The sequence below is a fragment of the Sinocyclocheilus rhinocerous genome, unplaced genomic scaffold, assembly GCF_001515625.1.
Source record: "Sinocyclocheilus rhinocerous isolate Xijiao unplaced genomic scaffold, SAMN03320098_v1.1 scaffold2053, whole genome shotgun sequence".
Classification (NCBI taxonomy): Eukaryota; Metazoa; Chordata; class Actinopteri; order Cypriniformes; family Cyprinidae; genus Sinocyclocheilus; species Sinocyclocheilus rhinocerous.
Window position 1 is genome coordinate 312092 of NW_015666532.1, and position 24691 is coordinate 336782.

At 37.0% G+C, this 24691-nt stretch overlaps 1 protein-coding gene across 1 annotated transcript in view; it reads left to right on the forward strand.

Annotated features, from left to right (window-relative positions):
- Nucleotides 1-24691, forward strand: part of LOC107732509 (TRAF2 and NCK-interacting protein kinase-like) — an 89753-nt gene that overhangs the window by 32131 nt on the left and 32931 nt on the right. Inside the window, exons 3-8 of the mRNA XM_016543864.1 lie at nucleotides 8797-8853; nucleotides 10609-10734; nucleotides 17518-17628; nucleotides 18630-18720; nucleotides 19869-19999; nucleotides 23109-23163. Coding sequence (XP_016399350.1) covers nucleotides 8797-8853; nucleotides 10609-10734; nucleotides 17518-17628; nucleotides 18630-18720; nucleotides 19869-19999; nucleotides 23109-23163 — 571 coding nt within the window. The remainder of the gene's footprint in view (nucleotides 1-8796; nucleotides 8854-10608; nucleotides 10735-17517; nucleotides 17629-18629; nucleotides 18721-19868; nucleotides 20000-23108; nucleotides 23164-24691) is intronic.

Consider the following 24691-nt stretch of genomic DNA (forward strand, 5'->3'; position numbering starts at 1 on the left):
AACGTTAATCAAACAACAAAACACAAAGAAAAATCACTTTTGTCGCTTTAACACAGATTTTGTTAGATTGAATTTATAGTGAAAACTCTGCAGTGTTATTTTACATTTGATTATTCAATTTCTGTACCTGAATACTGTTAGACTTGCCTGAAAAATATAAAGCACTGCTTATTTCATTTGTATCTTTGTTCTGTTATTTATCTATGCTTGTAATTTGTTTATTTCCTATGCTGATTTACTCGCCTACAAAATCACCCCAGTCATTGATTATTTTATTTGTAAATAGAGCTATTGAAGTCGTCAGATTTTTTTTTTCATATCGCACTATATATTGCAGGAAAATTAAATATCGCAATGTGAGTTTTTTCCAATATCGTGCAGCCCTAAAATATAGTAAATAAATATTTGCTTAGCTGTATTTGTTTACTTGTTTACTAAAAGTAAATATAGTAAAGTAAATCAATGAATAAATAAGTAAATATAGTTAAAGTAATTAAAGTGACTGACTGAATGAATGACTGAACGAACGAACGATACAACGAGCTAAAGTGTTGATACATAGGCATGATAAAATTTTGTACTGATATGATAGCCCTGTTTTTTTTAATGATTGTCATCTCAGTACCGCATTGATCGGCTTTTGTTTTCACATGGAAAAGCTTCCCACCTGAATTCATCGGGCAGAGCTGATGATGACTTCATCAGCCCACTGACCTGCTCTCGCCATAGAAACGCTCTGCACTTCTGAGACCGTCATAGCAGCGGTGAGGATGAAATGACCTACTCATCAGTCTATGACCCCTTCTGTGTCATCATCTCCACTCTCGCCTCCTGCATTCACTGTTGATTGAGTAGGATACTATGAAAATACGGGAATTCGGCCACAGCCCCCCGCTCTAAACCATGTCCTGTAATCCTGCATATTGTCCTGACCAATCACGACCCTGAGCTTCATTTTGTCCGTGCGCTGCGCTGATGTGCGGTGGCAGAACAGGGTCTAGCTGCATGGCTGTTTGCTGTACTGATTTGTGTTCAGAGATGTGCAGAGACCAGGCTGATTGTGACCTTGTAACACTGTCACTCCTCACTGAGAGTGTGGTGTGGCCTGCAGGCAAATCATTTCCATCTAGCCTGCTGCTCTTTTCTCTGGCGTTTCGTTTCATTTCACGGTCTCTCCTCCATCGCTCTCTCGCTGTGGCTCTGCTTTTTGCACTCTCCTGGGAAACGAAGTAGCCCATATTAGCAGCCAATAGTGTATTCATAGACATATACAAGCAGAAATGTACATTATCCACATTTCTGCTCCATGTAGGTCACAGGGGATGGATGTTGTGCTGGAATGAAGCTTACAGTATCAGGACGTGTTTCGGAGCCTCGAAGTAATTCTGCTCGTCAGAAATGATCAGAGATTTGAGGTTGTTTGTAAAATCATATCTTCTTTACGATAATGCTTTGCACACAAACAAATGCAGTTTACAGTATGTTATTGAATGATCAAAAGAATAGTTCATTCCAAAAATGCTAGTTCACCCTCATATTGTTCCAAACCTGTTTGACACATATACTGGAGACAGTACAAAGAGGAAGCAGGCCTCTTAAATAAATAAATACAAATTAATATTTAATTATTGGTAGTGATCACAACACAAATTAAAGAAAGAGCTATTATCAGATTAACAAAAGCATAGTCTAGTCTTAATGACATTCCTTATACTGAAACATGTATGTACATAAGCTGGACCAGGGCTGTTTCTAAAATTCACAGGATCTGGTCGGGTTTGGGAATTCTGACCGTTTTGTTTTTCACTTCATTGTCCTTGCAAAATTTCCCTCATGTCAGTGCTTGCCTGATATAATATCCCCCACAAGACACGGATTTGAGCTTTGAGTGAATTTCAAGGCTGCCTTTAACATTTCTAAAACATTTTTATTTGGGAGTTGAGGGGGATTAATAAGCTGTCCAGTATGAGCTCTTTCAAACAGAACTTAAGATTTGAAGGGGGAGAGAAAATTTGACTTTCTCTCCTCTGGTTGTCTTTCTCATCTGAGTGCTTTCGATTGTTTGCAGCTCAGGAGTCAAACAGTAGAGCAGCACAGAACTTTAATTTGATAAAGCGTAAATTTGTCCTTCTCTGATCTAAGTGGAGAGACATGGATTGAACAGAGCAGCTCAAACACACTCCCTTCAATTGCCTAGCAGATTTAACAGAAATCTGGTACTGCAAAATGGGCATTTCTCTTACTGGATATGTGCTGAGAAAACTTTATTTCATCTGACATAGAAAAAGCGTGCGGACTATCAATGATATCTGTACACCACTAGCTCATTCATTCATGCATTCATGCATTCATTCATGCATTCATGCATTCATGCATTCATAAATGGATTGTGCCTTAAAATTCTGCCACTGTAGGCCACTCACTGGTTTTGGAACAGACTTCATATCTGCCATACCTATTTGGCTGAATGATAAACAAAACATTATCGTTCATTTAAATTTTCTCCAGCACTGACTTGGATGTCAACGTTTAAACTAACCAACGGCCGATCTATCAAAGTGTCTGCAAACCGTCTGAACTTAATTTAGCTCAGAGCAAACTGTGCCAACTGGCCAGCAGGGTAACGTTCCATGAGCTGTGTTTATCAGCCTAGATGAGCGAAAGAGGAGCAATCAGCAGTTCTTATCCTCCGGTGGACTTGCACTGCTTACTGTAATTGTTGCTAGGCTACTGTATGGGGAGCCGCTTTCATTTTAATGGCCCTCACTGGGCTTTGTAATTGAATTGGTATGCAAAAGAGAGACCGACCCAACAGGCCCACTGTCTGATTAGAGGCTGATTGCACACTGGGAGAAAAAAAACAAAACGTTGTTGAATTATTTGCCATGGCTCTGTTTCTTGGCCCTCTTGGATGATGCTTGAATCCCAGAAGGAATTGTTTGAGGGTGACGGAAAAGAGTGACTGCATCTCCCAACGTTCATTAAAACTTGTTCAGTTAATGCCAATGGACTTTTCAGATAGTTTAGTTTTTTTGATTCTAGAGCAATACTTAGTGACTGAAAATTGAATTTTTTAATGCCAAATATATATAGATTGAATTATGATGAGCAGCTGAAGTGTTTACAGCTTTTGTGTTTATTGCATGCTTTTCTGTGTCATTCTAATCAGTCTATTTGGCTCTGACTCATGGGGACTTTTAGTTTTTTTTTTTTTCTTTTTTGTTTTTTTTTAAGTTTACTCTCTCACTCCACATGAAAATAAATATATTGAAGACAAATTTAGAAACCCAGGTCACACAGTGGTCTTTCATAATCATGATCCAGTTTTTTCAGTGTTTTAGAACGGCTGGGTTTTGCAGTAAATAATGCTCCACATGAACTCCATCTCTACAAGCTTATTTTGATGTTTCCACCAGAATAAAAACTTGATTGTTTAACATTGAAAATGAAGAAATGAAGACACAAATATTAGTATTATAACTGTACTGAAAAACTTTAAATTATTTTAAAAAAAGTTATTACAGTGAAGGTGTGTTATTACAGTAATTATTTTGAAATTGAATTATAATAATAATAATTATTATTAATTATTTGTGCAGACCTACAATGTCAGTTTAATACATTGTTTACCCATCCAAACTCTAGCCACATTCAAAGTGTCCAAACTAATTTAAAATATGATTTTAAAACTAGTAAAAGTGCAACAATGTGATTTAAGCTCTGAAACCACATAAGCGCTGTCATTTTTCACCTCCTATTTGCATGACATTGATAACTTCTCAACTGTTTGATGCTCTCACCGTTTGCTCCACTCCACTGTCAGTCCCACAATCCCTCGAGCTTGCTGCTCAGCTCCCATAGAGAATGAATTTGAATATCCCACTCAGCGCCGCACCAGTGGACGTGTACAGTTAGCCAGAAGTCTTTAGATGTAGTGTAACTTTCCTCTCGTCTGTGTTTAGCTCAGAATTTTTTTATGTGGCATTTCAGTTCCTCGTGGAGTGTGTTGCTGATCAGCTGCTGTGAAACGACAGATTGGAGCAGACCGGTGTGCACATTTTTTCTATACTCAGCAATGTTGCAAACATTGAATTTGCTTGACGGTGTTTAAACACCCAATATTAGGAAAACATGGGTAAGCAGCTCTGTTCTCCAATTGTTGATCTGGTCTTAGTATCTATAAACTGTAAGTTGGTGCTTGCGGTTTTAGCCACCTGAGAGGTCAAAAGTTTGCGCTGGTGCGATTTGGCTATGGTGCCAATTCAAGGCCAGTCGAAAGAGCGCTCAAAGGGTCAATTTAGTCTTATCAGGAGCGCTCACCACTGTGGCTCTGCAGTCATGCCGAGAAGCCACTAGCGAATTGGTTTCTCAAACACTTGGGCTATCTCATTAAACCCAGTTATTCCCTGAAACTGCGGGCAATCCCTGTCATCTCACCCCTGGAGCCCTTGTTCTGTAGTCCTCTCTCTAACTCAAACATAAAATGCTGCAGAATAAGGCTGTGAAACTCTGTCAAACAGCGACTTTAACTGCAGAAGTGTTCACTTGTGCTATAGGCAAATTACAATTGGCTGTCACTGGAACTGCAGATATTAACTAGAAATCTGGCATGTTATGGCAGACTCTTAACGACACATTCAATATTGGATCTGTGTTGCTAATTAGGAAATACCGGGAGATTGAATGTTCATCTAACAACTCAGTATAGTCAATTAGTGACTTAATCTATATTTTCTCTAAAAGGGTGTTTTTTTTTAAATCATTTTAGCCACAGCGCTTTAATTAAAGTGTTGTGCTTTAGCGGTTATTAAAAATGCAGCAAGGTTCTACTTTTCCTCTTGAAATAATTTTACATTTTATAATTTTACATTTCTTATTTTTAATGAAATACAGTTTTAAGTATAACAATTCTATTTATATATTTTATATATTTTTTATATAAATATAGATAATTTATATTTGTAATAATTTTAAATTTTTCTAAACTGACTATATGACAGACTTTTATTGTTAAGGAATTAGTTTACATAATTTTTTTTAAAGGACCATTTTAGATTTGCTTATGTATATTTTGAAGTGTAGTAGTTATATTTACATATTTTTATTTAAATAGTATTTATTTTGAACAATCATAATAATTTTTAATGTTTTACGATATATATTTTTAATACTTTTTATTTGTGTATCAAATGTTTTCTTTACAAAGAATATGGAATCTATACAGGTATTAAAGTTATGCAGGACTTTTCAAGTTCATAAAAACTTTTACTGAAAATCAAATTCAAATTTCAAATTTTCTATTTTAACCTATTTTAAATTTTTTTTTTTTTTTTTTTATGAAATAGTTTGATGCAATGTCATTTTTGACAAAACCTCATCTATGCTAATAGTCTTACTTAGCTGACAAGCATAATTTAAATCAAGTACAGGAGGACGAACTGGAAAAAAATTTAAGTCATGCATCAAGCAAAGCCAGTAAACACCCAATTACATGGATGTTATGGAAGCCGTTCATGTAATCAATAAGTGTGTGAAGGTAATGCCAGCTCTGCCTTTCTGCAGTGTCATTAACACTGCGACAGCTGATGTAACAACCATGCAGATGACAGTATTAAGACTGACATCTGAACCTTTAAAGGGTACTGTGGTGGTACCATGATACAGAGATGATAATGCCATGGTAACCTGATACAGAGTTTCAAAAATTTGAATGATTATCACATTTATATATTCCATGTTATTCTTACTGGCTTTTGAAATGTTTGGTCTGTGGCCTTTAATTTCATCAGTAGGATCGGAGGAAGCAGACCCATGTGTTACGGAGCGTCACAGAATGAGAACTATTCATCTTCATTGCCCTCTTTCATTCCTGCTCTGTTTACTCTGGCAGAGAGCGAGCGATTCTATTATTATTCCTGTTTGTAACCTAGTGTTGAGCGATGCCATTAGGAGCCAGAGCGCTAGAAATATCCTTAAGTATACAGCATTCATAAGATATTTTTTAAATCCAATAATCCTCATTCACACAGGCTGTTACCACAGATCTAGGTCACAAAGACCAATGGCTGAATGGAATTGCGATTCTAAAAGCACACACTCTGTGCTGACTTCACAAAGCTCACATATAATGCAATGCAGTGCAAATACAGAGTCAATGTATCATATGAGGTGAGAATATTATGTATTAGGGGGATGAAACCAGTTCTGTTAAGGTCAAGAGTTTGCAGTGTTTTTGTTTAGTCGTAGACGGCGTGCTCTTGAGGTTCTGGATTGAAATCAATGGCTGAACACCTGCTGATGGTAAAATAACTCTCCATGTTCAATTTGGAAGAAAAGAGGATTGGATTTTTCTTTTGAATGACAGCCGAATCTATTCACAGAGGCCTTGAAAAGCAGTGCTGTCTGGCCCATCTGCTCTCTGTGTGTGTATGTGTGTGTGAAGCTGCAGTTATTTTGCTATGGTAAAGGACTGTAAATGTTTGCATGAGTCGAATTTTTGCCCATTAATGGTGCCTCTGAGGTGGTCTTGTCATTTGATTGACAATCTCTCTTTTGGCCTTCCAACAAATAGTCAAGGACATTCGCCTTATGTTGAATCCTGCATCTCAGGCTATGCTTTTCGGAGTCTATTCTGATTTCCTTTCCCTCTGACATTTAACTGTGAAGATGTCTTCATTGGTATCTCTGTTTAATTCCTCTAGTGCTTTGCTGTCTCTATCCCTCTATCTGTTTTTCTGGTGTCTGAAGAAAGAAGGGGGGGAAAAGCGTATTGCGGAGTGTCGAGGTTTGAGCCGCTGAGATTGAATTAATATGAGTGCCAGCTGCCGATTGGCTGATACCGTAGGGAAGATTGTGACCACGCTTGTGACCTACATCAGAAGGAGGATGAGGCAGATAGCTGAGGCCAGACACTCTGAATTAGTAGGAAGTTGCTACTTTTGTAACTAAACCAGTTCTGCCCAGTGATGCCCCTTATGGTTTCATTTAGTTCTGTCATGACAACTCTCGGAGGGATTGGCATGGTAATGTACATGACTATGTTAATGTATTTGGTCTTGGTGGAATAGATCTGCTACGCTGCTGCTGCGGCAGAGCAAGTACCGAGACTTGCTACTGTCAATACATTCATAACATGCTTAGGTCAGATTGAGTTAGACCTATCGGACTGCACCATCTAGAGTTTCATGCCAGAACTCTGTATTTGTGAATGCTGACTTGTAAGAGGGACTAATGTGTTGAGCAAAGGGGGGATGGGAATATTATGAGGACGAAGATGTGTCACATGTTCACAGTGAAATCTGGGTTAAACTGCTCTGACACAACTTGGACTCCAGTGAACAAAACCTTCTTGTAACTCCGAAATGGGGACAGACCGCTAGGGATGCAGCGATTAACCGGTTACGCGATTAACCGCGCTTTAAAACGTCACGCTTAATTAATCGTCAAGGTTCCGCTAAACCGAGTGTTTCTGTTACACGGAACAGAACTGTTGCAGCTTGCGCAAAACGAAAACAAAGTTACACTAGCGGTGCACCAGCTTAAAATGACGTGCTTATCAGAGGCACGGAGGCTACTGCATGCATTAGATTAACTGTGACAGAGGGACCAAACAGCGAAGCTTTATTTCCACCAGAGAAATGCCTGTCGAATGTAAACCTCCATGTGATTGTGATTTGGGAATTGTATGTGCCTGTTTCACTGTTGGCCTGTGCTTAAACAAATGAGCTTCTGTGGGTGGTTTAGTGATACTGAGAATGAGTTGCTGTATTGAGTTTCTTTTACAGTTTTCTTTTTTATGACCATAATGAATGAGAGCCAAATTAGAATGATTTCTATTAGAATTATTTCTGAAGGACCATGTGATACTAAAGACTGCAGTTAATGGCTGGTGAAAGTTCAGCTTTGCCATCACAAGGAAAAAAAAATAGAGAACAGTTTTTTTTTTAATGTAATAATATTACACAGTATTACTGTTTTATCTGTATTTTTGATCAAATAAATGCAGCATTGGTGAGAATGAGAGACCTAATTTCAAAAACATTTAAAAAATCTTACCAACCCTGAACTGTATTACACCTAGTTCTAAGGTTTATAGTTAGAACTGAAGAACAGCATAGATATCAAGTCAGTGCTTTCATTCTTACAGAGTGCACATGGCTTAAAGTCCATATCTTTAAAACGAAAGTATTTATCAGTGCCTTTTAGATTTCACATAGTGATGATATGAAGTGTGCATGACAGTCCAGCTATTTTAAGAACCAATTCTTTTCAGTTCAGGTGATTAAGAAGCATGCTTAAGAGAGATAATAAAAGATTGTTCACAAAACAAATATGCCCATTGAGTTTTATTATTAGACAGGTGTAATCAAATGTAATATAGGTGTGATCTGCGGTATTAATGTCAACAAGCCTCTCTTTCGCAGTAATTAATTGCAAATTATGGAACAAATGTTTCTTTGTGAAGTCTGTATTTATTTGTATAAGCAGAAAATGCTGGGATTGAGGTCAGATTTCCTTGAAATATATTGCTTATTAATTAAAGCTTTTGTTGACAAATCAAGCCTTATTTGGGCATTTCGTGACTTTTTTTTATTGATTGACACAATCAATTTTTGTTCTTAGTTTGAAATTGTTGTTTGTTTCCTCTGCCTAGAATAGGAATATATGATGCGATAAATATATTCATTGAATATTTAGGTGTTAATTATTTTGTTTGTTTCCCAGGCATGAAGTCACAATAATATTCCAAGTTTTAAGCTTTTTTCTTAAGCACAACCTGTGTTGGTTTCTCTGCAGGGCCGACATGTTAAAACAGGTCAACTGGCTGCCATCAAGTGCATGGATGTCACAGGGGTGAGTTATTTTCATCTGTACTTCAGTATCGACCTCTTATAATGCTCTGAAGCTGTTGAGGTCTTTTACAGACAAGATGTCAAAGCCTCTTGAAGAGTCCTCTGCTCTGATCTGCAGGTTTATTTTAGACTTAGTTGATCTAATTTTTGAAGTTTTAGTATATCCATATATCCTCAAGGCTTAGTTTTCCCTTCATTAGTTCTCTGGATGATAAAATATGATATGTTCTTAATAACCTTTTAGCATCCCTCTTTATAATAGAGCAGAAAATATAAGGCTACAATGTCTTCTGTGTTTTTAAAGTAGAGTTTGGGCTGCAATGCTAGCATATGAATTGGGAGTGAATTTTTTTTTATTCAGTCGCAGTATTTCAGTCACGTCTGCTCTTTTTAACGGCATATTTTTCCAATCTATCTTTTTATTTGTAATCTAAAGTCAGTTTAGCATTTAATAAGCTGTTGTAGATTTTGAAATACCGTAGCGAATTCAGTTCACAAGCTGTTATGATTTCACTGGCCACTGCTGGCTGTGTTTGTAATGGCTTGTGGCTGCCCCCTGTTATTTCAGGGTGAATAACGCTTGATTAGCAGATTACATGGATCCTTGTTTTGTAGGACGGAACGTCTTCCCTGTACTATGGACTATGGCTTTTTCAAAACCTTATCAACTGCCTTCATAGACATCATTTTAGACAATATATGAGTGTTTGTAATAAAGTGATGCAGAGAAACGCGGTCTAGGTTAGCAGTACAGTAGGTTTTGAGATTTGCAGGGTCCCCATATAGAAAAGTATTAGAAAAAAGTCAGAAATGTATTTCTATAATGAATATAAATATTTCTAGTTCTAGTTGATCTCTATTTAATAACGAAGCAAAAATAATTAAATTATGGTCAATATAGATAAGCTGATAATTATTTTCTTGATGACTGATAACTGATAAAAGACAATTATATTTCTATTTTTTTTTTGTCTTAATAAAAAATAATACAGTAAGTATTAAAATCAGTTGTTTTAAATGATACAAGTGAATTTAGGCATCATAACATTATAATTTACTGAATAAAAAAGGATATTTTGAGATATGCTTAAAATTCGATTTAGCATTATTATTATTACTAGTAGTAGTAGTAGTAGCAGTAGATTATTAGTGTTTTTAAAGATGAACTTGAAGTAAGCATTAATCTAAATGTAAAAATGTCAGAAATGAGAATGAACAATTAAATATGTAATATTGACCAATAACAATAAATTAAATCTCCAAATCTAATAGACAATAACAAATATGGTCACACCCACACACACACACACACACACATTAAACCCTCAAGTAAACACAAATGCCTAGAAAAATCATGAAAATTCATTGGTCGAGGGATGAGGGAAGCCCAGTTATCAGGATGGGTGTTCCTGGAAATTCTGTGTTTGACCTGTAGTGAATGAGAGAGCAGATAAAGAGAGTTGTCATCAGCTCAAATAGCTGTTCATCAGCAGCATCCAGCATGCTCTTGAGAAGAGCTCATTGAGTTGGGGGGCTCCCAGAGAAACACTCCAGTCAGGATGTAATTCTTGGGGCCAAGAGCTAATTCTGTGCTCTCTGCCCTCCTTCTTCCATCTACTTCACGTAAAAGCACCTGCATCTGTAAGTGGGCCATCAGCCTTTATTATAGGTCACTAGAGTGGTCCCACATGCCTCAAGCTTTACTTCAGAGAGTAGGGAGATATCCCATGATTCCCTTCTGCATGTGTCTTGACAGGAGGAAGAGGAGGAGATCAAAGCTGAGATCAACATGCTGAAGAAATACTCTCACCACAGGAACATCGCCACCTACTATGGTGCCTTCATTAAAAAGAACCCTCCCGGTGTGGACGACCAGCTGTGGGTGAGTACCGTGTCCCAGTGTGCCAGAGGAGATAGAGAGAGCGTATCCATCTGTGCTTCAAACACACTGCCCTGTGTATATGTGGTCTTTTATGGGCCCATGGGGAAGTGTATGATAAATGGACCTTGAATGAACATTGATGAACAGGAATCAAAGCACCGTTGTCTCTCCTACAGACTTGTTGTCATGGAGAGTTAATGGAGCTCTGTGCTGGGAAAAGTTAAGGACTTTGTAAAGGCTGTGGAGCCTTTTTATAAAGATTGGAATAACAGAATTCGTCTATTTTTATGTACTCTTCACAGTGTTTCTGCAGAGTTGTGTGTTAATGGGTGCTTAAATGTAGTGGCTGACCAACATAGGTTTTCCAAAACCAATATTTAGAGATAAGGGTGGCCTATAACGAAATAATGATGATACAGTATTATAAATCAGTGGTTCTCAACCAGGGAACCGGGTACCGCTAAAGGAGGTTAGCAAACTTCCACGGGGGCAGCAGGATGATTTAAAATTACATTAAAAAATATTAAATCAAGTTTTTTCTTTTCTTTTTTTTTTTTATTTATTAAAAATTCCAATCAAATGTGCACATCTATCCGGCCAAAAGCTCAATGCAGGTGCTCAACCACAAAAAAATTCAAACAGGAAAATCAAAGGTGGCACACCACAGCTTGAAAAGTAGAAGAATATTTAATTATGTTCTCACCACAGGTGAGGTTTCGAGCCTAAAAGCTCTTCATCAGACATTGTTTTTATATTTCATTTATTAAAATGATATAATTTACAATATTTAAAAATGGGAAGAAAAAAAATTTCCTTTTTTATTTTCCCCGTCAACAACCGTTTTAATGGAAAAACATAGTTCTTAAAACTTCTGGAGTCACAAAATAAATTTTGGTTAATTCTTTTAATAAACTCGCAGTTTGTGTTAATAAAGCAGTTTAATAATTAGCAGCTTTGTCATAATTACAGCAGAAACACCAGAAGGAATATCATAGCCTATATGGACCTTTCAAATTTTGTGTTCGACAATTGATGGGCCTTCGATTTAAAGAGATTAGATTGAGAACCACTGCTATAAATAATAATTAATTTAATTATACCAATGAGACCAATATCATTTTTTTTTTTTTACAAATGAAACAAACACTTATTTTACACAAAAGGCTCACTAGAAAATATTTAATAATACTTACTGTATACAATAGTAATAATCCAGTAAAAATATGTTTGATTTTCCTGTGTTTTAATGGATAGGTCTATTACCATTTAAAAGCAACTACACTATTTGTCAAAATTATGACCGAAATTGAGTCTCTAGACTGTGATCTATCTTGTGAAAGACTGATTTGTCTGAGCTATGCTCATGTGTCTTGACAGGAGGAAGAGGAGGAGATCAAAGCTGAGATCAACATGCTGAAGAAATACTCTCACCACAGGAACATCGCCACCTACTATGGTGCCTTCATTAAAAAGAACCCTCCCGGTGTGGACGACCAGCTGTGGGTGAGTACCGTGTCCCACAGTGCCAGAGGAGATAGAGAGAGCGTATCCATCTGTGCTTCAAACACACTGCCCTGTGTATATGTGGTCTTTTATGGGCCCATGGGGAAGTGTATGATAAATGGACCTTGAATGAACATTGATGAACAGGAATCAAAGCACCGTTGTCTCTCCTACAGACTTGTTGTCATGGAGAGTTAATGGAGCTCTGTGCTGGGAAAAGTTAAGGACTTTGTAAAGGCTGTGGAGCCTTTTTATAAAGATTGGAATAACAGAATTCGTCTATTTTTATGTACTCTTCACAGTGTTTCTGCAGAGTTGTGTGTTAATGGGTGCTTAAATGTAGTGGCTGACCAACATAGGTTTTCCAAAACCAATATTTAGAGATAAGGGTGGCCTATAACGAAATAATGATGATACAGTATTATAAATCAGTGGTTCTCAACCAGGGAACCGGGTACCGCTAAAGGAGGTTAGCAAACTTCCACGGGGGCAGCAGGATGATTTAAAATTACATTAAAAAATATTAAATCAAGTTTTTTCTTTTCTTTTTTTTTTTTATTTATTAAAAATTCCAATCAAATGTGCACATCTATCCGGCCAAAAGCTCAATGCAGGTGCTCAACCACAAAAAAATTCAAACAGGAAAATCAAAGGTGGCACACCACAGCTTGAAAAGTAGAAGAATATTTAATTATGTTCTCACCACAGGTGAGGTTTCGAGCCTAAAAGCTCTTCATCAGACATTGTTTTTATATTTCATTTATTAAAATGATATAATTTACAATATTTAAAAATGGGAAGAAAAAAAAATTCCTTTTTTATTTTCCCCGTCAACAACCGTTTTAATGGAAAAACATAGTTCTTAAAACTTCTGGAGTCACAAAATAAATTTTGGTTAATTCTTTTAATAAACTCGCAGTTTGTGTTAATAAAGCAGTTTAATAATTAGCAGCTTTGTCATAATTACAGCAGAAACACCAGAAGGAATATCATAGCCTATATGGACCTTTCAAATTTTGTGTTCGACAATTGATGGGCCTTCGATTTAAAGAGATTAGATTGAGAACCACTGCTATAAATAATAATTAATTTAATTATACCAATGAGACCAATATCATTTTTTTTTTTTTACAAATGAAACAAACACTTATTTTACACAAAAGGCTCACTAGAAAATATTTAATAATACTTACTGTATACAATAGTAATAATCCAGTAAAAATATGTTTGATTTTCCTGTGTTTTAATGGATAGGTCTATTACCATTTAAAAGCAACTACACTATTTGTCAAAATTATGACCGAAATTGAGTCTCTAGACTGTGATCTATCTTGTGAAAGACTGATTTGTCTGAGCTATGCTCAGATTTGGAGAAAACTTGGGTGAGAAAATTGATATCAAATCAATTAAATTTAAAACTTGGAAGTTATTTTCACAGTTCCAGTGATGTAGTTACTGTATTTTGCCTTTCTAGTGATAGTGTTTAGCCTACACTCTCAGACAAAAGGTACAGAACTGTCACTGGGGCGGTACCCTTTCAAAAGGTACCATGTAGTTTTAAAGTACTAATGTACCTGTAAGGTACTAATATGCACCAACAAAGATGTACCTTTTTAGCTTTTGTAACTTGGGGTACCACCCCAGTAACAGCTGTTTATCTTTTTTTTTTGAGAGTGTATAATGAAATAAGTACTGATCTCAGTAATAAGTCAAGAGAGGGCATTCTTTATGTGTGTTGTCTAGACATATTCTTTCACTCCATCTTTACTTTACTTTTCTTGTCCATATTTTCCTCTCCTACCAACTCTTTCCCTCTTCCACTTCCCTTCTCTTCCTCAGCTGAAAGACAGGACAGGTCTGATAGTGGCAGGGTAATTTGTGTTGTTTATCAGCGGCTGCAGGGACACACAGGGGCACGTAGATGAAGCGCTCCACCAATAAAGATAGACATCGCAGGAAATGAAGTGCATTTGTGATACATCTCAGCGCTGAGTGACAGCTCTTGAATGGGCAGACCTTTCAGATGAAGGGTGACATTCCCTCTGCTGTAAGACTCGAGGGCCGCAAACCTCTTCAGCATTCCCTCTGACCTGCCAATCAAAAGCCCAAAGACATAGAGATTTTTGCATGATCAAGTGATTGAAACCCACATTCAATTTTGGTCCTGCTCTTCAGGTAGGTGACGTGCATGTTTCCAAGGGAATCCATTCACCCTGGCACTCAAAGCTTCAGCTGCTCTTGCATAAGCACTTTCTATTTTACGATTGCTCACACCGACTTGCTTGCACCAACTTAACACAGCAGTTAGTGCTGTGGACTCTAAATGAAACTTGAAGCCTATAAATTACTCCTTCAGTTTTGTCCTAGTGCACAAAGATTAGTTTGCAGCACATTGCACATTCTTTTCAGTCTGTTGAAGAGGACATAGAGGCAATGAAAGCCTGCCCTTTAAAATAGACCAGCTTACACCAGCATGTCATTTTCACATTTCTTTAGGCTGGTTTTTGCTGGACTAACTGTTAGAGCTCCTTTTCAAACAGCAAGGTTGACTAAAAAAGGCTTGTTGGGTAACATAGACGTAAGGGTGGCCGTTTCATGGTGTGGTCAAATGGTGAAGCATTTACTATTATATAAAACAAACAAAAATACTAACATTTAACAATTTTTAGTACAATTTAAGTAATTCAGTTAATAAAATAAGCATTTTCACATATTCTTTAGCTGGTTAGTTGGTTTAGGTATCAGAACCCCCAACATCAAACACAGCATATGCTGGTCTTTTCAAAGCAGTGAACTGACGTAATTGAGTTTTGATACTGTCGAGATCCGTGTTGCTGCGAAAATGCCTAAACATCACGCAGTCCTACTGTATGTGCACTTCTCTGTCTAGGACATGCATTGGTGCTGAATCACAGCCTACGACTGAGTGTGATAGTCTGTGAAAATGAGTCAGCGTCTTAAAATAGAGAAGCACCATCACCCAAAACACAGCCTCATCAGCAGTGCTCAATGATCTCATTCTTCCTCCTTTATGGCATCCTAGACAGAAAAATAGCAAGGTTCTCATGATTCATAAAGTATTAAAGATGTCAAACAGCACATGATGTCTCTTTATGTGTTGTTGTGGTTTTGTATCTCGTAAATGGATTATAATTTGCTTAGACCTCAAGATTACCGAGCTTAACTTCAGCTGTTCTTACACAGTGCATTTATCCTTGATTAAACTTCACGATTCTTAAAGGGATAGTTCACCCAAAAAATGTTGTTGTCGTTCAACAGTTCACTCACCCCCATGATGTTCCATACCTGTATGAATTTCTTACTTCTGTTGAACACAAAAGAAGATATTTTGAAAAATGTTGGTAACCAAACAGTTGCTGGTAGCTATCGACTATTGAGCTATTGTGTGGTTGAGCACACATCTCAGACGTGGAGTATTTGAACCTGAGGGCTCATGACTAGACAGGACACTTTCCACTGAAGTGCGATTAGAGGAGCTAAAAGCACAGGTCACTTCCAATTACAACAGAATAATGCTAAATCTGAGGGCTTGCGAATCATCTAGCTGACTAGCTACTTTTTGCAGCCATTTCCATATCCACAACTGCTGTGTTATGTTAATTTGTTGTGTGTAACAAGCAGAATGCAGAATAGTAGTATAGAGGGATTTGCTTTCAAAATATTGTTGCTTTTGCAGTAACTAGCTATTTTGTAGCAAACAGTGTTGTAGCATGACAAATCGCTAGTAACTTGGCTATGGTTTCAAGATACTAATGTAGCTTAGTTGTTTTTGTTGTGGAAAGATGTGTTTTCAGGGTTTTATACAAACAACTGTCAGGTACACACACAACAGTGCAGTCTATTTAATGGGCCGTACTTGTCATTTTCATCTGCAGCAAATGAAATATAGCTTCTATGCGGAGTAAATTCCATTAGATAGGTGTTTAAAGAATTTAGGTGTTTCTCAAAACAAATTTTCACTGATTTCTGTACTAGAACAGTAGATGTAGTTATTTGTCAGTTGCCCTTTTCATGAGAACAAATCCTGTTTTCACCTGTAAGAGTTCATTGCCTCCACCCGGGAAAACAAATTGGCAAAGATTAATGGACTGATTAACATACTCCTTTTGTATTATGGGCATATCTTTATTACAGCAATATCATCTTTTTCTTACCCCTTATTACCCTTCCCCTTACTACAAATAATCATAACAGCTGAAGAAAGGAAATGAACTTGACTTCAATTAATCTTCCAAGGATGTGTGACAGTCACTTGAGTTTAAGTTTGAAGTGTTATTGTGTTCTTTGTACTTTTTTTCATTCTTTTCTTTTCACTCCTTTATATTTAGTTCTATTTTGGTATGTTTTGTGGGGTTTTTTTTGTTTTGTTTTGTTTTGTGTGTTCTGTTTTGTCGAACACTTCTAGATTTATATAAGACATGCAGTTCTAGATTTATAATCAGTTGCATCTTAAATGACATTCACATCAGATATTAAAGTGAAAATCCCACCTGATCTCTTGTGCTTGCCAGTTTCTCAGTAAGTTTCGTTCTTGCAGCCAAATCAGGTCCAATTAAAGCATGAGTGATGCAGTCTTTTAAACACTGCACGTCTTGGGTCTGAAAGACATGGACCGGTGGGAGAGGAGGTGATCAGATCTTCAGTGCATGACGACGGTGACAGGCTTTTCCTCCTGTCTGCTTCATTTATCCCAGCATCCACTTGCATATTAATGGACAGCTCCCTCTCTCTCTCTCTCTCTCTCTCTCTCTCTCTCTCTCTCTCTCTACGCGTGTCGATTTGTGAAAAAAGTGTCTCTCTAAGCCTGCGGTTGAGCAGTGCTCAAAGATTGATGTCCTCCATTTGAATGTCCCTACTTGGGTGTTTGTGTTAAATGCTGCAATATTTATCATGTTTTTAATGATCTGTGGAACTTTCATCTGTCTTAATTTATAATAAAATCCACCCAGTGCTCAATGGGGCATAATCCCATGAATCCCTTGAAATAGTAACAGGCTGATTAAAGCAGGCGGTCCCTATTGTGCTGTTTGTTTGTTTGTTTGTTTGTTTGTTTGTTTGTTTGTTCTGGTTTTGTTTGTGGTTTAAGTGAGTTGTTCTAATATATTTTTTCAATCAATATATTTTTGATAAGCAAATGGGAGGCGGGGGTAAAATCAGGTTAAATGGGGTAACTGCACAGACATGAGATTCAGGGGGCTAAGAGTTGTTGAAAGGACGAATATGATTTGTAGGAGTTGACTTGTGTTGTCTCCTCTACAGCTGGTGATGGAGTTCTGTGGCGCAGGCTCAGTGACAGACCTGATCAAGAACACCAAGGGCAACTCGCTGAGGGAAGACTGGACTGCCTACATTAGCAGAGAGATCCTCAGGGTAATGGCTCAAGTCACCGTGCTTTATTCACTGTTTGCTGCTGGAAAAACCAGCTTAAGGTGTTTAAACTAGCATTTGGAACATGCTTGCTGTTTTAGGTAAACCAACTACTGAGATCCACTAGCTGATCCAGCATATTTTGGGCAGAAACAAAACTTCGTCCCAAAAGGTGTCTAGATTTAAAAAAAAAAAAAAAAAGTACAAATTTGTTACATGAGTAATTTCGCCAAATAATTAGAGTAATAATGTAAACCTACTGTATATGCTGTTGTTTTTTTTTCTTTTGAAAGGGAAATTATTTTTTGTAGAATTATGATGCCGCTCTTTCATACAACAATAGTTCATAGTGAGCACAGGCTGCCAAGCTCCAAAAGTGATAGAAAGCACCATAAAACTAAACGGCACAATTCATCTGCTGTGATAATTATTATTTTTTTTTTTTAGAATTCTTTGATTTATATAAAGTTTCAAAGAACTGCATTTATTTTAAATAAAAATTTTTTTTTTAGCAATGTGAAGAAGTTTACTGTCAATTTAGGTCAATTTAATGTGTCTTTGCTGAATAAAACTGTTAATTTTACTAATCCCAAAATGTTTAAATATAATATAGTATGCATTCAGAAGACTTTAAATCGAGAGCGTGAATCATTTTGTGTTCCAAAGAAAAACAATGCCGGTTTAAATCTACCTATTAATAATAGTAAAGAATGACAACTGTTGTTCAGTGTTTTTGACAACTATTCTTTTAAGGCATAACTTAAAAATTTTGAATGTCATAGCATTAGATGACACATTATCAAACCAAGTGGCATTTATTTTAAAGAAAGTCAAAACGCCAAGAACTGTTCAAAAATAATATTTCACAAAAAAAGATTTGTTACATTTTAGTTGTTAAATTTAATTTATTAACTGTACCCATTCACAACCTAGTTTGTGAATGAAGGATTCTGCCATTCACTTGTCCTTTTTTCTCTCCTAATTCATGTTTGTCTCTCTTTCAGGGGCTCACTCATCTCCACCATCACAAAGTCATCCACAGAGACATCAAAGGACAGAATGTGCTGCTAACAGAGAACGCGGAGGTCAAACTAGGTAAGAGCACAGCCCTGTGGCTTGGATAACTTTGCATGGCATTTACGGGCCTCGCTGCGACTGTGCAGAGAAGGTTTCAAAGCAAAGGAATGTGAAAGAAGCACGGCCCAGCAATGCTAATGTGCTGTTGCCTTTTAGCAGCGCCCCCTTTAAGGCTCAGTGAGGAAATTAGCATTGACTGTGAGAGAGTAGGCTGGATCAGAGGTAAATCAATTAGCCTGTCTGGGGTAAATAATTGATCATCCTTTAGTTGACAGTGCTACTCTAGCTGATTTCATAACTATGCTGAAGGCTGAATGCTAAAGGTTTGTGATTGTGAAAGGAGCTTTTCAAAACAAATCGTTTCTTTTCTCTGTCTCTCTCTGCCTTGAGAACATTTGTTTTTATCTGATCTCATTACATCTCCATGTTTAGTGTGAGGAGAGGCCAATTACCTGAGAGCATAGGCACTCGCATGTCAGCGCACCTATTTGATTTATCACGCGTAAATGTTTTAAATTTTCATTTTAGCATGTCTAGTTAAACTAGCTTCTTATATAATTCAAATTCTTTACGGAAAGACATCTATCTTGACCGCTTGCACGGCATTAACCACAACTGCATCAGCTGTTGATTTTTTTCAATGTGGTGCTATAGCATATTGTGTAAACGTATTAAGCTTACAGTGAGAAGCAGTCGGTCTACACTGAATGCAAAATTGTACATTAAACGTCAAATACGTTTGATTGGCTGCGATTGTATGATGGACCATTTTGGACCGGTGAACTTCCACTGTGTGCGGGGCCACTCAGCATAAAGTTGTGGTCACCTTTGTGAAATTTTGCGGACAAAAAAAGTCCTTTGTCAATAGTATAGCGATAAAGCACTGCTCACATAGAATTCGCTTGCTGTTGGTCAACACAGCAAATTTTTTGTTTTGGGTAATACATTTTGTTAGCTGAACAATCAGTTTGTTTTTAAATAACAGTACAGTCCATTGAATGCACTGTAGTTCTATCCCTCACAGCCTTTTTTCATTCCTATTAAATATGGTGCTACCCTGACTAGTTCTTACAGTTAGTCCCACCTGTCGTACCTCTGTAGCTCTCAGCATTTGCTTAACACTGATCAGAATGCTTTCCTCTTCATCTATTTAATCTCAACCCCAGTGGACTTCGGTGTGAGTGCACAGCTGGACCGCACCGTGAGCCGCAGGAACACTTTCATCGGCACTCCTTATTGGATGGCACCAGAGGTCATCGCGTGTGATGAGAATCCTGATGCCACATATGACTATAAGGTGAGCTCTCCTTACTCAGAAATGCATAATCTGTAACACATGATACGCTGTTCTTGAAGTGATAATCAAGTGTCTCACATTGTGAGAAAACACATTCATATACATAAATTCATTTTGGATGTTGCTGTGCTGCTGCAGCCAATGAAAATGCTGCTCTAAAACAGCAAAACAACAGAGCGCTTTCATTTCAAATTGATCTGCAGTGATTTAGCCGAGAGGAGAATATTGATCACGACTCCTCAGTTTACTCAATACACATGTGAGCATATGCAATCAAAATCTAATAAACTCGCCTTGGTAACAATTTAGTCACCATTATCCACAAATCACTCGCGCTAATACAGTGATCCGTGCTGTGGCTGGCAGCATTGATAATGTCACTATAACAGGACACACACTCATCCTCCCTTTTCCTGTCCAAAGAAATATTGGCCTGTTTCTTTTTAGCATTTAGCTCTAGTCTGTTTCAATGCATGTTTAAAAATTCATCCCTGGTTTAACTCAAAGTTCAGGCAAATGTAAAGAAAGCCAGTGATTTTATTGCAGTATGAAATATCATCTGTGTGCAGTGGTTTTACTCACTGCCGCATGGCATTTATATTGGCATATCAAATTGCCTGCATGTCATAGACATAATGCTCAGCACCACTGATAAAAGCCTATGCTGTATTAGGTTTGCCCACCTTCTGTTAAATTTTTTTTTCTTCCCTTTTTCAGCAAATCCTCTGTGAAAGGACTTTTGAACAGTTTAAGTTAAATATATGAGCTGTTTTATTTTTGTTCATTTTATTTGAGAGATTTTTTTTTAACCCTGTTGCTAATATTTAATTATATTATAATTATAAAAAATTAAGTAGACATTAAAAATATTAAATAAATGTTAAATAAACAAGAAAGGGTCCGAATTATGTTGCTACCTGAAGGTCACAATTTTTAGTAAAATTTATTTTTCTTGAGATGGAGGGGAAATGCAAAATGTGGCACATCTAAATAGTGTTTTTTGATCATTAAAATTAGATTATAATTGACATGTTTTTTAAATTAATTTATTTACTGCAATTAGTTTTGTTTTCTTTGTTTTTATCACCACATCTGAATTAGATTTTTTTTTTTTTAATTAGAAAATTGACATTTTGTCTGATTTTAATTAACTGATTGCAGTCGAGGTCGAGACCAGTGAGGTTTTTAAGGGGAATACAGACATTTGATGCATTGAAAGCTAGTTACTTTTCATGCTAGGTTAATTGTGTGCTAGAAAATAGTTTATTTAATATTTAATCTTTTTAATCTAATGCTAAAAAAGTCATGTGACACTAGTTTAATTTCTGCCTTGGAATAAAAGAGAGCATCAGCAGCGTGAGTCTATCTTTCCTCTGACAGATGATAGAGGGGTGAAGTCTTAGGGGAAACTTTCACTCATCTTTATGTTTTGAAATGTAATGCAGACAAATCATCAACAGATTTCATTAGAATCCATCAGACTGTTTCGTTGTGTCCTGACAGCAGTTCCAGAGAAACTGTCAGGCAGCCAATCTTCCATGGAAGAGAAACAAAAGGTTATCGAGGTTTGTTATTTGCATACCTGTGGTTACGTTTGTCTGTAGAGAGAAACAATAAAGTGAATCTGGGTTGGGTGAGTCATTGTGGCTCTGAAGCGAACTATGACTGTTTTAGATTAAAACTGATATCCCAGCATCTGAATAAATGAATTGCTCTGAAATAGCTCTTGTGAATAGCTGATATACCCACACCTGTGAACAGGATCAGGAATTAAGCAGTGCACTGGGAAAAAAATGTCTTCGAATGTTACTGTTATGTTCAACAAAAACACATGAAAACACAGCTTCGGGTGAATGCTAGTTTACTCAAGGAACTTCAGCGGCAACAGCAACGGAATACGGTACAACTGTGTAGCATGCACATCAGCATGACTTCACGACAGTATTACTACAACAGATAATAACAACGAAGAACTGGTTAGCAACCACAACAGTTACATTTTTTAAAAATATATTAAATAATTTTCTATTCGGGATAACTTGTGAGTTTGGTAGAGCCTCCTCCAACATGATAGCTGTCAGATTTGTTCTGTATTCACTGTCTCAGTGACGAGTGTTAAATGTGGAGTTAATAAAAAGTGGATTTTGATTGGGAAAAATGAAAATCAGTTCAATTACATCAACATCTACTGTAAAGTTATAGATCTGCATAATCTAACATAAGTACCAGAACATTTTTGCAGAGTGTTTTGTTTTCTGTTGTTACACTTACAGTGCAGCTATAATTATCTAAATTGAGCCTTATTGTCCGACATGCTGTGTGTGGTATTGGTGAATTGGTAACACATTAGAATAGGGAACACATATTCACTATTTACTAAGAGTTTTCCCTGAACAAACTCCAACATTGCTGTTTATTAATAGTTAGTAATTAGTAGTTAAGTTTAGGTACGGGGTGGATTAAGACCTGTTATACTGTATTATGACAGCTCTTAAAAAAAACAAAACTAAATTTCAACATCGTGATAATACTGCATACCGTGATAAAAGCATTAGCAATTAATCGCAACATGAAAATTTGATACCGGCATATCCCCTACGTAGGATTAAGGAATCTAGACTGTGGTCATTCAGAATAAGGCATTAATATGTGCTAATACAACAAAAAGTACTAATAAACAGTCAATATGCTAGTAATATGCATGCTAAAAAGCAACTAGTTAATAGCGAGAATTGAACCTTAAAATAAAGTGTTACCACAAAATTTCTAACACTTCCTGTGACCAGTTAATTACAGTTTTGCCAACAATACCCTTTAATGGTGGTAATACAGTAACACACAAGCTGTTATGGCTTATTGCTTTTGATTTCTGAAGATCAAAATATCAAGAAGATCAAGACCTCTTAGATGGGACAGACCAATTTTATACCATTTTAAGGGGCATACAGACATTTGATGTGTTTAGAGCTAGCTACTTTTTTATTTTTTACTAGGTTAATTTTATGTTCGTTAATAGTTTATCTAATATTTCTAAACTTCATTTCTGTGATGTCTTAAGTTTTTGTGTCCCATCTCATGTGAAGTGTCCTCTCTCTCTCTTGTGTTTCAGAGTGACCTGTGGTCGCTGGGAATCACAGCCATTGAGATGGCCGAAGGAGCCCCACGTGAGTAAAAGGGTTCACTACTTTGTGTATATTGGGGTTTATGTTATCAGAGAAGAGGTGTATATACACCATCCAAAGTTACATCAGGACAGGGCTACTTCATTTTTCAAGGGCATCAAAGCAGAATCCTCACTCATAATTTTTGCGGAAATTTAACAAAATAAATAATTAAATAACCCTGAAGCAGTGCCTACACTGAATTAAATACTTTGCAAATAAATGTACCTTCATTTTAAATGTATTTTATTTTTTGATGGACGCAAGCCAATGCATAGAAAAAGAGGCCATATGTTGAGTCGCGTTGCATTATGACATCGGCTGAAGCATATGTGAATGTCACAGACCTCTTCCTTGCATCAGTTAGATATATAAGACTGTCCTCTGCGGTCAGAGTCTGGACAGGCTGCGTGAGCCGCTCTCAGTGCAAGGCTGTCTCACAGATGGCTGAGCAGTGATGGATAGGCAAAAGGGCTGGCAGACTGTAGTGATCTTGTCCTGGCTGGAGAGGGGAATAATCCTGTAGGAAGGTGCCCTGGCAGGGTGGTACTGCTTTGGCCAGTGGACAGAAAGCTGCTGGGCAGTGCACTTGAGGACAAGTCTGCCTTTTTTCTTTTTTCAAATATAGTCCATTGGAGAGATGACTCACCGTTGTGACTGCTGACAACAAATGGAAATGTGTGTATGTGTTTGTGCATGTATTTTTGTTGGCACTGGCATATTGGCCCTCAGTATGTAGCAATAGATCTGTGTCCAAAAGTGGCATTGCTGGTCAAACTCACTAAGCCTGACTGTCCTCTAGTTTGGAATGAGCTTGCCATCCCTGCTGCCAGGCTGAAAGACATTGTACCCTCAAACCACGACCATTCTGTGCTGGGAACTCATTGCACCTGCCCATGTAGTCTGGTACTTGGCATCTGCGTCTATTCAAGCCACACAATCCTATTCCAGAGTTGGTATTAGCTTAATATTTGTTCAATTTGTTGAAAGCGAGCTGTTGGACTTCGCGCACATGTTGAAAATTGAGTTTTTAATCTCTTGTTGATGCTTGATATTGTTCATGAGCAGTTTTATATTGAGGCATGCTGAAAACTAATGCAGCGCATATGAGAAATAGATGTATTTTTTTAGTGTCAGTTCAAGAAAGCACTTACAGGATATATTACCAGAACTACATGCTTTGACAATGTTCACATTACCTTTTAAATATGACTCATATCATGCACTTGTCTGAGCAGGCAATGCTGAGAAACTGACCTACATGCGTAAAACACCCCACCCTGGCATATTCTTCCTAACATCATCAACAAATACCATTTATATAATTTAACTTGAATTTATGCACTCAATTTACATTACATTTACATTTACATTACATTTAGTCATTTAGCAGACGCTTTTATCCAAAGCGACTTACAAATGAGGACAATAAAAGCAGTCAAAACTAACAAAAGAGCAACAATATATAAGTGCAAATGACAAGTCTCGGTTAGCCTAACGCAGTACACGTAGCAAGGTGTATTTTTATATA